Here is a 15,532-nt window from a genome sequence, read left to right as displayed (position 1 = left end):
ATTTTAATCAGCAGGAATCTGCAAAGCCCTGGGAACAGTCTGTGTTAATTACCGCTATGAAAGGTATCTGACAGACAGGCTAACATTCACCCTTGTCCAGCAGACACAGCACAAGGCATTTGCCCTATTTATGCCCTCCAAGGCTCCAAATCACAGTTTAAATGGTGCATAAGACTTGAGCAGGCTCCCTGCATAGGAGTAAATTTCACCCAAAGAGTATGTCTATTCTGCACACTCCTTACTGCAGGTATAGAATATATATCGGGGGTGGCCAAACTGTGGCTCACAAACCATATGCAGCTCTCTTACAGTTAAAGTGTGACTCACAGAGCCCCCCACACCCACCTATTCTCCACCTACCAGACTGGGGGAAGCAGACCTTAGGGCTTCTGCCCAGTGGTGGGACTAGGAGCTTCTACCAGAGATGACTAGTACCTGCTGAAAAGGGTGGGGCACAATTTAAAGATTCAGCTCCCCCAACAGCTTGAGTCATACCCCTGCTCTTACCCTCAGCAGCCCCTCCCTGTGGTTTCCAGGTGTTAGCACTGCATGGAGAGGCAGCAGCAAACAGCTGGGAGCTGCAGGGAGGGGCTGCTGCGTTAGCTTCCCAGGGAGAGGCAGCAGCAAAAGCAGTGGCTCTCCCTGTAGTTCCCACCGCAGCAGCTCCCAACTTGCTGGCTCCAGCAGCTGCTGTGCATCTGACCGACTAGGGCCAGCAAACCCTGGCAAAAATTGAGGGGGGGGCACATGACCCCATGTGCTCTCCCCCCCCCCCCAATGCGTCAGCTCTGGTTCTGCCCAGTGGAGAGAGGGAGGTCTTGGTGCTTCAGCCCTGTGGGGTATATCTGCCAGGGTTTGGGACTTTGGCAGGAGGGGGGCTTCAGCCCTGAGCCCCGACAGGCACCTCCCAAGGGGCTGAAGCCTGAGACACCCCCCCCCCCCAGCAGGGCTCAAGCCTTGAGACCCAGCAGGCACGCCCCGGCCCTCCAATGTCAGAAGATTGTCACATGCAACTCAGATCGTCAATAAGTTTGGCCATCCCTCGTACATATGCTGCATGCCCCCCTAGCATGGGTATAAATAGCAGCGTAGATGGTGAGGCACTGCTTAAGGAAGTAAAGACACTCCTGAACCTTGGGGGTATTTGCGCTACACAGTTTTCTACATGCCCCCGCAGTGCCTCCCCCATCTACCCTGCTATTTTTAGTCACACTCTCCCTGCCACCAGTCTGTCCCCACTCAGGAAAGGGAAAGGGCTCTGGCAGGAGGGAAAGGGTCTGGTAGCTCCGCACTGCTAGAGCCTTTTTCTGCTTCAGAGAGCTGAGGGAGCCTTTTCTCATCACAGGGAAAGACCCCATTAGTAGGGAAAAGCTCTGGCTGGGAGGAAGCTGCCATGAAAGGCACTGGCAGCAGAGAGCTGCCGGAGCCTTTCCTCACTGTCTGCCCCCTGCCAGAGCCTTTCACAGAGTTACACACAACAATGTGGACACAGCCTGTCCACATATACTACATGCTGCCACCCCAGGCATCTTGAAGTCCAAAATCAGGCAAATCTCAATGCCTTTGTGGAATTCAGATTGGGGCTAAACACAACTGTTCACAGAAAATTTAAGTGCAACCTTCCCTTTATCAAGCTGCTGAAAATGTAAAATGTGCACAGCAGAATAGGTTTTATTGCCCTTGTCTTTAAAATTATTTTTCAGGGGTTGTCTGTATATTCTTTTCATGTATTTTAGGTAAATGCTATTTCTCTTTGGAGTTTCTTTCCTCAGATTTATAAACTTTGTTAGTGGAACACGTTTCACTTGACCACAAAGACTCATTTCGTATCTAACCGGGATGTAGACGTCTTGGAAGAACCATGGTATTTCAAAGGGTGCCTGCTTAACTGTCACAAGGGCTGGATTTCATCAGAATAGAACAGGTGAATTAATATTTGATGCATGTCACAGAAGAGATTATTGTAAGTGATCTGAACCCATCCTGTCTTCTTAATTAATCTTTTCATGTGTATGGGCATGTTTTAGTTCCCTGGGATTAAGAAATATAGATTCATGTCTCCCAGCTGCACTTCAGCCTGTTCTCACTTTGCTTCAAGATCAATTCAAATGTCACAGAAATTGCCACATGAAAAAAGAAACTGATTTGAAGCAAAACTGCTGTTATTCATCATGGAAAAAATATGCTTTATTCCTTTTGACAGTACATTACAACTGTTGTAAACTGAATTTTTCTGTATTGTTAGTTAAGTCTCTACGACTGTAATTCATATAACCCTTCACAAAGTTATTTGTGCCTAAATTAAAATCAAATCAAAATGCAAACATAGAAGATCCATTTTGCTGTTAAAGGACGAACAGTTTGGGGCAGTTTTTCCATCAGAGAGCTTCCTAGGCATGTTCTCCCAAGCTATTGAAGTGTATCCACTACTTTCTGAAACAATGTTTTTGAATTGTTTGTTATTCACAGCACATGTATCATAACTAAAGGTTGCAGGGAAACATGGACCATTTCTTTAATTAACAAGGATGGGATCCATGAAAGTACCAAGTCTTGGGTTTAGGAGCCTAAGTCCCAGTCTTGGCTCCACTGTGATCGACAAAACACCCACTGAACCCTGTAGGTGCCAATGTTTTTCAGAGTAAAAGCTACCTAGGGGCCTTTGTTCCTGCCTCTGGGCATGCACACTGCTGCCTCCCTCTATGCATACGGGCACCTATCTCCTGCCTAAGCCCAGAGCGATCCATGAACCAGAAGAGGCATTTGGCCACCTAAGTCCTGTGCTGGGCAAAATCCTGTACCTGGCCTCTGAGGCCAAAATCCAGCTGGAGGAGATGGTGCCCACCTTATAACTTTTAGCTCAGTAGTTACAAGGGCCAGAGAAAGAGAGAGAGAATGACTCCATAATGCAGTGTTTAGGGTAGCCATCTGGGAGGTTTGAGACCCTGGTCCAGTCCCCTGCTTCAACCACTTTTTTAAAAAAAATTATTTAAATGCAAAATTAGAGATTGAGGGAGCCCACATCAGACTGTCTCGTGGCTCAGTAGCTAGAGCACTCGCCTGAGAAGTGAGACCCCCATGGTCAAATACTTTTTTCCCCTCTGGCAGAGTGGGGAATTCAACCTGGGTCTCCCACATCCTAGGGGAGGCAAGGGTGCTGTAACCATGGGGCTATAAGTTTATAAGGTGGGCAGCACCACCACCTCCTCTTGCAGCTGTTTTGTGTGGAATGAGGTAGGCTCCAGTGTCATTTCCACAAAAAATTACTGAGTCACCTAAGGTGCCTTACTACAAGAGACTGGTTCCAATTCTTGAATTGCTACTCAGAGCTAGGAGCCTCCCTGCAGCCTGGAGTTAGGAGCCTATCTCTGAGTGGGGCAGAGCTTATAACACACTCTTCTTGTCAGCATCTTGCATTGGTTAGCTTAGGTGGCTCCACACCTAGCGGGCTGGCTTTTGTGGATCACATTATAAGGTGTCTCTCTTTTCCCATTCATTGTATAAGGAGCCTAGGTGCCTAACTTGGCTTTGAGGATCACAGTGTTGTGACGGTGATTTCCTAGGTGCCTAAAAGTTAGGTGCTGTGATGCTCAGTGTTGCAATGCCCAAGTCTCTCGTGGATCCCCCACCAAGTGATTTTGTCCTTGCTGAAGCAGATTTCCTACATCAAAAGTAAATTATCTGATGAATTATATCTATTTGTCCAGTATTAGCCCTTCTTCTAGTTCAGAATGTGACCAAGAAATTAAACTTTATAAAGTGGAATATTAGGCAGGTTCTCTAATATCTATTTACAGCATTGTGCTCCCTTCATGGCTTTATGATGTGGCGCATAGGTATCCCTTAGGTAATGCAGGACAAACCGTATTTGTAAAGCTAAACGATACATCTCCTAGATATTGCTCACAAATAACATTCTTTTCTTGTAATTTTTCTGGTGAATGAATATCCATTACAAAACTCTCAAGCTCCTGTCTTTGTTTTACAGAGTGGTTTCAAAAGCAAGTCAGAAGAAGGGCTGCTCATTTATCGTTTTCTTACCTGAACATCAATTATTGGAGGCGGGAGGAGGCAGAGGGGGAGAGAAGTGTCACCATGCCTCAGTGGGTCACAACTGAAAATGCCAGATTCAGGAGAAATTCTTGAGAAATAGGGCAGACTCATTCCAACCTGGTGGTTATTTTATGATTAGATTACACCACACCAGTAAGTCTCACCACACTGGTGAACAAGAAGTCAAAAATGCAGTCTCCTTAGGCATTCCAGCCCTTATTTCACCACCCAGACGCTAGCCTTTATGATGAGTGGTTATTGAAAACCTATTTCATCAAAGGGATCAGGCACTTAGCCAGGTCAATATATAATTCAGATCTTACCCAATAATCATGCCAATCCTTTAGTAACTAAAAGCTAAAAGTTTATTAGTAAAGAAAAAAAGAGTTAAAATGGTTAATAGATCATGTACATAGAATAATGGCAATGTTCTCGTATCAGGTTTGTAGTAATGAAGCTCCTCAGTCAATCGTCCAGTATGTTCCTTTTAGTTGTAAATCCAGCCCAGAGAATCAGAGCAGGAAAGAAGCAACACAGAGATGTTTCACGGGTCTTTTATATCCTCTGCTGTGTGCTTAAAATTTTACTGTCCCAAACAAAACTCAAGCCCCTGTCTGTGAAAAGTTACTGGCACAAGATGGAGTCCAGGGTAACATGAGCAAATCACATGTCCTTACATGGTTTGCTGACTCACAGGGGCAGCCATTGGCCATATCTGTGTTAAGGAGTCCAAAGGAAGACTTACCTGGTGGAATGAGTCTCCTCTATGACCCATTGCAAGAGTTAAATGTCTTTAATGGACCATCAACACAAAGCTGTCTGGCTTCAATGCAGATTTCACCTGGTGGGTGTTACCCCAGGAACAAACATACTTGGGAAATAGATATTTAGCCAATATTCTAACTTTAGATACAGTGATGATTAAAGCTACAATTTTATTTATGAGTATTTTGAGTAAATGTCATGGACAGGTCATGGGCAATAAACAAATATTCATGGCCAGTGACCTGTCCATAAGCGTGATTAAATCTTGAGGGGGGCGGGTGCTGGAAGGGCCACTGCTGGGGGAGGAGTGGCACTTGGAGCCAGCGGCACCAGCTGCTGGGGGCCGGAGACTATGGCTGACCCCAGTGCCGCTCCAGCAGCGGCTGGTGTAGTTGTCCTGGGAGCCACCTGAGCAGCTGGTGAGCTGAGCACACCGACCTCTGCAGAAATCATGGGAGGTCATGCAAAGTCACAGAATCCGTGACCAGCATGACAGACACGGAGCCCTAGTGATGATACACGGATTTAAACAAGATAATCTTATTTAGCAAATCATAACTTTTCCATTGAAAGCTTACATAATATATTTTGTACAAGATTTGTTGCAATTTGTGCTCCACTTCAGGTGACTTCTGAGCAGTATCCCCAGAAAGAGGTGGCAGTTTCAGAACAGGGTGCAGAACTGAAGATAGTACTGCAGAGCCAAGTGCCCCATCAGATGGCAGGGAGCAATGCTTTGAAAACGTATGGATTGAAGTCCAGATAGTGGCTCTACATATCTCAGATATAGAAATATTCTTCACAAATGCAGTAGAGGTTGCCTGTGACCTGGCTGAATGTGCTCTTATCCTCTGGGGAAGGGGAGCTGGGGGTGGGGGGAAGGGCGCCAAGGACCTGCAGATACGTAACAGATAGAGATACAACTTGATATCCATTTTGAAAGTCTTTGAGCAGATATGGGAGTCCTCTTCGATCTATCTGCGGAGGAGACAGAGTCTAGGTGATCTCCTAACCTGCTTAGCCCTATCCAGTTAGAAGGCCAAGGCCCTTCTAACATCCGGGGTATGGGAATAGAATCCCTGCTCAGAACCATAAGGCTTCAAAAAATACTATGCCTTATCTTGTTTGGTACCCTTAGAATTAGGAGCATTGGGAGAAAGGCATAGAATAGACTCTTCTTCCACGGTAGAAGGAAAGTGTCCCCCAGGGAGTGGTGACCCAGACCCCCACTCTTCCCTTGAACAGAACAGAAGGCACTTCCTGTTCTCAGAGGTGGCAAAAAGTTCGATCTCTGGCAGCCCCCATCTCCTGAATATGCTGTGAGGAACCTGAGGGAGTGTCCAACTCCCATTCATAATTGTGGGAGAAATGTCTGCTAAGGACATTAGGTGGGGTGTTCTGGATGCCCAGGAGGTAGACCGTTGAAATCTGGATATGGTGGGCTATACACCAGTTCCAGAGTTTTATGTCTTTCTTGGCATACAAGGAGCAGAATCTTGCTCCTTCCTGCTTGTTGATGTAGCATATGCAGGACATATTGTCCATTGTGACCCTGACTGGCTTGTCCCTGATGAGGGGTAGGAAATGGAGGCAAGTGTTCCTGACTGCCCTGAGCTCCAACAGGCTGATGTGAAGACTGGCACTGTGGGTTGCTCACCCACTTTGAACCATGAGGGTGTCAAGGTGGGCTCCGTCGGTTGTTAGACACTGATGTGGTTGGGCGAGAGAAAAGGACACCCACACGGATGTTGAGTTGCTCTTTTCACCAGTTTAGGGAGTTCTTTACATGCAAGGGGCAAGTTGCCTGCCTGTCCCAGGTGTCCCTGCTTGGACAGTAGGTTGTTCTGTATCAACCCTGGAAGCAGTGGAGGTGTAGTCAGGTGTGATTGGTTACAAAGGTGCAAGCTGCCATATAGCCCAAGAGTTGAAGACACTCTGTGTATATATATATATATATATTCCATATACATATTACTCAAAGAAGAACTCAAAGCTCCTTACACCATTAACAAATTAAGCCTTCTTGCAAATTAAACAAGGGCTCTATGGGGGCTTACTTCTCCCACCACTAAAACGCAGTTATCTCTGATGCGGAAAACAGTATCTGTTCAACAGCACACATCTGCCACAGTTTAAGGCAGGAAGTGAAGAATACTGTACCTTACCCAATCAAAGCTGCAGAAGAAAGTTAGGTAGACAGAATGTAATTATCCTACTGGTATTTGGCCAGAAGAAAGGGAATAACATGCTTACTCTTACGAAAAGTGATATGAAAGCTTTAATGACCACAAGCGGTCAGAATCCTAGTTTTATGCCTCATCTGCAAGATGCCACCTCCAGCACCATACTGTCCTGTACTCTAGCATAGATTCAATACTGATTAAGAGCACAGCATTATGCCTATTGACTCACTAATGTTACTTGCCTCAGGTTCTTGGTGTTCCTTGGAAACCTCCTATCTAATAATAACACAAGTCAAACTCTACTTAGCTTGAGAGGTCACCTCAAAAAGGTGTCTGGCTGTAAGCAAACAACCTTTATTATTTAAAAAACAGCAGAACAGATCCAGAATGCTAGAACAATAATTCAATTTTAGAAGAAGTTTTTATTTCAATAAACAAAAACCTTAGAACTTCTCATTAATGTAAGAGTACATAACAATGTAGAATATTTACAATATTTGGATATTAAAACTTTGTACAGAATGTGCATGACATATGCCAAAAACATGATTACTTCCCCAAGGATGTTACAAACTAAAAAACAACATGAACAAACACCATCAAAGTAAACAGAGTTGTGCATGGTCACTAAAGCTGGGAAGCATCATCCAACAGGTAGTTTTTCCAAGAGAGATGATGCTCATGTGCATATTTGTAGCCTCATTTCTAGCTTATTTCTTTTTCATATCCAGGTCTTTCTAGCAACATCTTTTTTATGTTGATTTGTTAATGTGGTTAGCTGTGAACATATCAGTGCTTTACACCTTTTTTTTTTGAAAAACTGAAAACCAACGTTAGCTTTAGCTAACGTGTTCATTATTTCAGCCCATTTGCTTCTGTAATATAGTAAGAAGATAAATCTTGATAGCGTAAGCCTGCTTGAGTCATATGACCTACTTCGTACAGCCATATACTCATGTCAAATGACAACATAACGCTCTTTTCACACAGATGCAAAGTGTCTTAAAAGTATTTCTGTCACTAAACTATAATCTTTACATAAGACACTTTAAAACCACAGACATATGCCAAAGTTAAACACATTTATGACAATTTGTACCATGGTATTTCTGTAAAGAACGAAGTTAAAAAATCTAGCCCTAAAGCATTAAATAGATAGATCATTTACAGCAATATTAAGGATTTCACCTTGGATATTCAATTACACTAACTCTTCTATACATGACCATAATGTTGATTTTAATGTGTGCTCCACATAGAATCATAGAATATCAGGGTTGGAAGGGACCCCTGAAGGTCATCTAGTCCAACCCCCTGCTCGAAGCAGGACCAATTCCCAGTTAAATCATCCCAGCCAGGGCTTTGTCAAGCCTGACCTTAAAAACCTCTAAGGAAGGAGATTCTACCACCTCCCTAGGTAACGCATTCCAGTGTTTCACCACCCTCTTAGTGAAAAAGTTTTTCCTAATATCCAATCTAAACCTCCCCCACTGCAACTTGAGACCATTACTCCTCGTTCTGTCATCTGATACCATTGAGAACAGTCTAGAGCCATCCTCTTTGGAACCCCCTTTCAGGTAGTTGAAAGCAGCTATCAAATCCCCCCTCATTCTTCTCTTCTGCAGGCTAAACAATCCCATCTCCCTCAGCCTCTCCTCATAAGTCATGTGTTCTAGACCCCTAATCATTTTTGTTGCCCTTCGCTGGACTCTCTCCAATTTATCCACATCCTTCTTGTAGTGTGGGCCCAAAACTGGACACAGTACTCCAGATGAGGCCTCACCAATGTCGAATAGAGGGGAACGATCACGTCCCTCGATCTGCTCGCTATGCCCCTACTTATACATCCCAAAATGCCATTGGCCTTCTTGGCAACAAGGGCACACTGCTGACTCATATCCAGCTTCTCGTCCACTGTCACCCCTAGGTCCTTTTCCGCAGAACTGCTGCCTAGCCATTCGGTCCCTATTCTGTAGCGGTGCATTGGATTCTTCCATCCTAAGTGCAGGACCCTGCACTTATCCTTATTGAACCTCATCAGATTTCTTTTGGCCCAATCCTCCAATTTGTCTAGCATAACACTGTTATGCATAACACTGTTTAAAGAAGAGATTCAGTTTATTTTCTAAATAATTATTTACAGCAGTAGTATATGCTCAGAAAGCAATTCTGATGATTGTGAGAATAATTGTTCACATACCCAGGGTATTACAAGATCTTAGTGTATAGACATGTGAAACTCTTATACCCTTATGATTGCTCCTTTTTGGTGCATATGAATGTAAAATAATTCTATCAGTAGTGCTAAGATCTGAAATTGTAGATACATATGACTCATCTGAGTTTCCACAAGCCAACACTATCTCTTACCATTACTGCTTGATAAAATTTGCAAAAGTTAGATTAATCCTGTTTTTTTACCCAGAGCAACAGAAATTCAACTGTAAAGGAAATCTGTGTATTGTGAGGATTTGGAGTCTTCCTAGTGATTCTGCCTGGTCTTTCATAATCAATGCTTTTTTGGGGGGTGAGTGGTGGGAGAGTTTGGAGGAGTACCAACCCTTAAGTTTCTAAACTTTCTTGTTACAGATACAGCCTTGAAAATGGACAACCTTATTAGTTATTAGCCAGCCAAAAGAGGTGTTATCAGGATTAACTCCCATGCCTAAATGTGATCACCTACAACAGTGCGAATTATTTCACTGCAGATGATAAAATTTATTATGCACTTGCCAATGGGGCTTAGTGTTTGCAGTGCGGACTGATAAAAAGCACTGGATTCTCAGTTTGGTCTGAAACACCAGCAGCAGTGACAATTAAGACCAACAACTAATAAACAGGATTATTTTTAAACATCTATTGTAGTCTGGAAAAAAGCATCTATCAACAAATCCTTATTACAGCTATTATTTTAGCAAATAAAATTAAAATTTTATAATCAGCAGGGTATAATGGACTTAGTGCTGGTTTTCTCCATTAAGAAATTTCCCTTGACTTTAAACAGAATAACCTTGGCCCCTGGGGGACTCCTAACCCAAGATCATTACACTTTCAGTACTACAAATTCTTAATTTTCAGATTCACTCCTACCTACAGGGTAAAGCTGTAATGACAGAGAGAATTATGTAATTATTTATTAATTAATGGCTCAATTAAAAAGTATGCTGTAAAAGCGGGCAAAAGGATAATTTTAACAGGTATTATTTGAGCGTGAAGAAGTGATTATCCACATCAGCAGCATGGGAGCTTCTGTAAGACCATAAAACCCATTTCCTTTCTGCCTCAAATCCTATATCAGAGGTGCAAGTTTAAAGGTTATAATACAAGCAGGCCTTCACCCAATCAGAATGCAGGGCAACAGCCAATTTGGGCACAATCCTACTCTCACTGAAGTCAACATGAATTTTGTTTGACTACAATTGGAAGAGAATTGAGCCTTTTATTCTGAAGTAATGATTCTGGTCAGTATCCATTCCCTGCACCTTTCAAATGACCTCAAATATCCACACTTCATAGATTAAAAAGGAGGATACACAAAGGGAAAAAGTATTCTTTGGAAAGGACAAGACAAATAGTCTGAAATTGTCTTCCAGCACCTATTGCTCTCTCCCAAGTCTCCCTGAAGTCTATATGGCAATGCAATACTCTACATCCCCCAGCTCCAGGTCTGCAGCCCTGCTTGGAAAAGGGCACACACTGCTTATGTATTTAAAAAATAGCAGTCCCCAGAAATAAAGAGAACATAGATGCAAATATGGGTCCAGAAACGCAGAACTACTGCAGGGCATGTATCCACTTCTGAGGAATGAGATATCTAAAGGAGAGGCAAACTATATACTATTAGTGGAGAGATTCATCAGTACAGATAATTCTGAGGAGGCGGCTGACTGTGTGTGACATACCTCACCAAAAGCCCAGGACTTAGAACACTCTCAAACTGGTTTTACACAGCTGTAGATCCATTAACTTCAAATAAGTTTGATAATTTTACATAGAACTTTTGCTATGAAGTAATAGTACCATCATCATTAACCAACTGTTTTACTTTGGCTTTGCCCAGCTACTTTGGAATAAAATTATGATTTCATGAGAGAGAGGCAAAATAATATCACTTAAACATCAGCAGAAATTATGAAAACACATTTTCTTTAAATATTAAATACTTGTTCCTCATCAAGAGCAGCATTAATGCAGCTCTGTTCACTGCTATTGGCAGTGAGTAATCATAGAGATATGAGAATCATAGAGGCAAATTACACAATGAAAAAAAGGTGCAGGGTCAATTTAGATCTTTTACTTCACAGTTTCTTTAGCCTGACATGATCTCAGCATATGGGAAAGGGGGTAAAAGGTGGCAGGTTTGTGAGGCTGGGAAACCAAATCTTGGTCTAAAAGGGGAAATGGATACACACACTCAAATTAAGCTTCGCAGACTAACAATGTGTGGTCTTTGAAAGATTTCAGTTTCTTTTCTTGGAAACGCAGTCTTATCTTGAATGAGTACTCTGGCGTGCTGGGCACTCCTGTTTGAAACAAAAGTTATCCCAGTATGTAGGGTCTTCAGGTGCTATAGGAACACCAGCGGCAACTAAATCATCAAAAGTCAATACCTGGAATTGTGGCTGGGTCAGGTCTTTAGGAAGAACCTAAGGAAAATACATTTTAGTGTAAGTCGGAAGCATGGACAAATTTCACTCCTCTCCCTCTCCCCCACCCAAACCAGTTTAAACTGTTGTAAATACTAAAAAGAATAATTTTAAAATGTTCAGATTGATATGGATGTGATAAAAAATTAACCTTAAATATGTTAAGATGCACAGTAGTGGGGATGCAGATAATATAGTCCTAGAGACTGATGTTTTAGTGAATAAAATAAAATAAAAGAATAAAATGGAAAAGGAAAAAAGTGCCAGGGAATCTAAAATTCATAAATATTAAGGCCTATAAAGAAGGGCTATTTATCCTTCAGTAACTCTGGTTCTTTGAAATGTTGTCATTCGTGTGGATCCCACTGTAGGTGTGTATATGCCTCATACATCAGAGATCAGATTCTTCTAAAACAGCAGTATTGGTCATGGAAATGTGTGCACCCTGCGTCTGCTGATGCTCCCATGAAAAAAATCACACATGGCGGTGAAGTGGAGACCATCCCTGTGGGGCATGAGTTGGCACCACAACATTCCTATGCATTTGGTGCCTTGCTGGGGAGTAAACAGGCCTGTCCCAGAGCTCCAGGGGCACATACATGTGCCGACATATGGCTGAATGCCACAAGGAATATCCCTATTATTGTAGATGGATGGGATCTTATCTCAAGTAGCAGTGATTGCAACAACAGGAAGTGGTTCTCACGCAGGTACACTCTGTATGATCTGGAGTCTACTGTAGCTTTTATGAAGTCTATCATTTGCAATAGGATAAAATATTATTTTTACCTTTGTATTTCACCAGGAGGGACAGTGGGATCCTTGCTGCCTCTTGCTGGGACCTGTCTCTGATCAGTCAGTCATCCAGGTAAGGGTAGATATGACTGCCCTGCCTTCCCAAGTGTGCTGCAACCACAACTAGGCATTTTGTAATGATTGTCAGCATAGTGGATAGGCTGAATGGCAGTACCTAGTTTGGCTAATGGTTGGGCCTCATCTTAGGTACTACCTGTGGGCCAGATGGATGGCTATGTGGAAGTATGCCTTTTGCAAGTCGAGAGCCATGAACCAATTCTCAACCTGCAGAGATGGAATGATGGAGGCATTACTATCCTGAATCTGAGGCAGCATATTAGTTGAGCGTCCTCAGGTCTAGGAAAGGATGAAGACACCCATTCTTCTTTGGGATAAAGAACTATGGAGAGCAGAAGCCGTTCCTATGGCTCCTAGATGAAGCAATGAGGACACTTCTGTTTGCAACAGGATCTTGTGAGAATGATGCTGGAAGAGGGATGGGGAAGGAGGAGAAGTAGGGAAATGTGTGGATTAATCGAGTAGCCGAGGGCAATGATGTCTTACACCCATTTGTCTAATGTAATGGTCGATCAAGCTCCATGGAAATGGACAAGGCAGACAAGGATCAACTCCAGTGTGACTCTCAACACTCCTGTCAAGCCTGTTGGCTCTGTGACTGTGTCAGGTGTGTGATGGAGGAGGTCAACGGGTTTCTCCTGGAATACCTGGATATTTTCTGAGGCAGGTACTCAGCTTGTGGTCATGAGAGTATGAAGTCCCTGCCGGGGCTGACACTCAAAGTTTCTGGTAAGGAACCAGGGTGCAAATCCCAAAGGACCTTAACACAGCCTTTGAGTCTTTAGAGTTCCATCCTCTCAAAGGGCAGGTTCTCGATGGTGGCTTGCACTTCTTGGGGTACCCTGGAAGCTAACAGCCAAGATGTCCATCTCATTGTGATGGCCCTGGCCACTGACCTTGTTGCCATGTCATTTGCATCCATGGCCAGCTGTAGTACCATCCTCACAACAGTTTGGCCTTCTTTTATTATTCCTTTTAGCTATTCCCTGTGCTCCTGAAAGGGAGTTTGATAGGCAGGGAGTGACACACTCTCGGGGAGAAAGTCATAGTTCATGAACAAGGCCTGGTAGTTCACCACTGGGAGCTGAAATGAGGAATACACTTTAAACAGGTTGAATTTCTTCGGGTTTTTGTTTTTTGGAGTATCTTTTGATTTCTCCTGGATTGCAGACACTACTTGGAACCCTGTGTTTGGGTGGCTACAAAATGCTCAAAGCCCTTTGAGGATACCTGGTCTCTTTTCTCCATTCACTTAGAGGAGGCAGGAAGAGTGGCCAGGGTACCTTAGCTGGTTCTAGTATGCTCTCATAGATGGGAAAGGCAATTCTGACTTCAGTAGTTATATTGAGAATATCAAAACAGCATAAGGGTCTTCTTTGGTCTGACTGTTGTTTTGATGTCCAGGGTGTCTGCTAGGAACTCCTAGAAGCATTTGAAGTTGTTGACCACTGGGATAGGAGCTGGTGTTACTGTCTCATGACGAAGATGACCCCTGAGATGGAGAAAGGGGTGTGACACCGCACCCCATTCTTCTAGCCTGTGTATGAAACACCTGGGGATTCCAAGCTGCAAAGCAAGTGTAGCTTGTGCCTTAAGAATTTAAAAGTCTGCCTGTACCATCAGTTAGGGTGAAAATCTGCTAATTCATATCCAATCTATTTAGTATATTAAGCTTAGTTTGTGGTTTTTGTTTATTTGCTAGGTAATCTGCTTTGATCTATTTGCTATCACTTAACATCTATCTTTTGTAGTTAATAAACTTGTTTTTGGTTTAATCTAAATCAGTGAGCTCTGACTTGGGGAAAATCTCTGCTTGGTTACCACAAGCGTGCATTGTTCTCTTCACATTGAGGAAGAGGTGGGGTATATATACTGGCTAGATTTGACCAGAGCAGGATGGTACTGCTCTGGGGTCCTTGGCTTGGAAGCCGGTGGTTAGAAAGTCTGTGTGTAACTGCAGCTGGGTGTGTCCTTACCTGTGTGAATGCTGGTGAAAGTGCAGGCTGGAGGACTTTGCAGCTTGTCATAGCAGTACAGTGTGAGAGGGAGCCCAGGCTGGTGGGTCAGGTGGCTCAGTAGTACCCCAGTTCCAGGTGGCATCCTGGGGGTAGGGGGAGGAGGGAACCCGTCACAAGGGGTTGGTGCTGGCCTTCCACTTTCTCCATCTCCTGGTGGCTGACATCAAGCTCTGGTATTGGAGATCTGGCCAAATTCGTCGGAGAGTGAAATATTCTTCTCTTTCTGGATGCACAAATGGGGAGATGTGCTCTGAGACATATGCAACAATAGTCCCCTGCGAAGCCCAGAGAGCATGTCATGGGGGTACTGGCCCAGTGCCAGCTGATCAGCCGGCTCAGTGGGCTCAGTGCTACTCCTGTTTTACCTGAAGCAGAGCATTTGGCAAGGGGGTTCTGCCTCAGGTAACTGGAGTTGCTCTCCGAAGGCGCGGGAGAGGCAACCCTGCTTATAGCTGGGGAGGAGGAGTAAACTGGTAAGGGTGACAATGAATCACTCTCTTCAAATGAGTGCCATGTGGTGATGTGGCCTCTGCATCATATCTAATTCTGATCACCACTTAGGAGCACTGGATCTATGAGTCTCTGCAGAGGTGTATCTTGGATCTGTCATTGGTTCGGTCAAGAATACCAAGAGCAGTACCAGGGCTCCTCCCCCCCATGCTATTCCTGCCTTGGTGGAGGATTTGGAGGCTTTGCCCCCGGAGGAGTGATATTTTATGTGCTCTTTGTGCAATGGTCCTTTTGTTGTTCAGAGCTGCGCTTATGCTCCAGGTGGGACTGTTTCTTGGCATCACTCGCCCACGATCAGGGTGTAGGCACCAGTTGTGACGTTGAGGCTGCCAGAGCACTAAGGTTGCCTGTGCTGAGGTTGCCAGTGTCCTTTTCACTGCCTTTCTTCCACTGCCTGATCCCAGGCTCTGGTGCCTATTCCAGGGAGCACTTTCCGATCCAAACTCTTTTGGTTCCACTTTGGCAGCTGTCATTTCCTCAGGGT

At 43.9% G+C, this 15,532-nt stretch overlaps 1 protein-coding gene across 1 annotated transcript in view; it reads right to left on the bottom strand.

The window, feature by feature from the left end:
* Positions 1 to 7,403: 7,403 nt before the first annotated feature.
* Positions 7,404 to 15,532, bottom strand: part of AASDHPPT (aminoadipate-semialdehyde dehydrogenase-phosphopantetheinyl transferase) — a 64,449-nt gene continuing 56,320 nt past the window's right edge. Inside the window, exon 6 of the mRNA XM_048844370.2 lies at positions 7,404 to 11,647. Within this exon, the coding sequence (XP_048700327.1) occupies positions 11,489 to 11,647 (159 nt within the window). The 3' untranslated portion in view covers positions 7,404 to 11,488. The remainder of the gene's footprint in view (positions 11,648 to 15,532) is intronic.

The sequence above is a fragment of the Caretta caretta genome, chromosome 1, assembly GCF_965140235.1.
Source record: "Caretta caretta isolate rCarCar2 chromosome 1, rCarCar1.hap1, whole genome shotgun sequence".
Lineage (NCBI taxonomy): Eukaryota > Metazoa > Chordata > Testudines > Cheloniidae > Caretta > Caretta caretta.
Note: the sequence above shows the minus strand (reverse complement) of the source record. Positions and strands in the feature narration are given on the sequence as shown.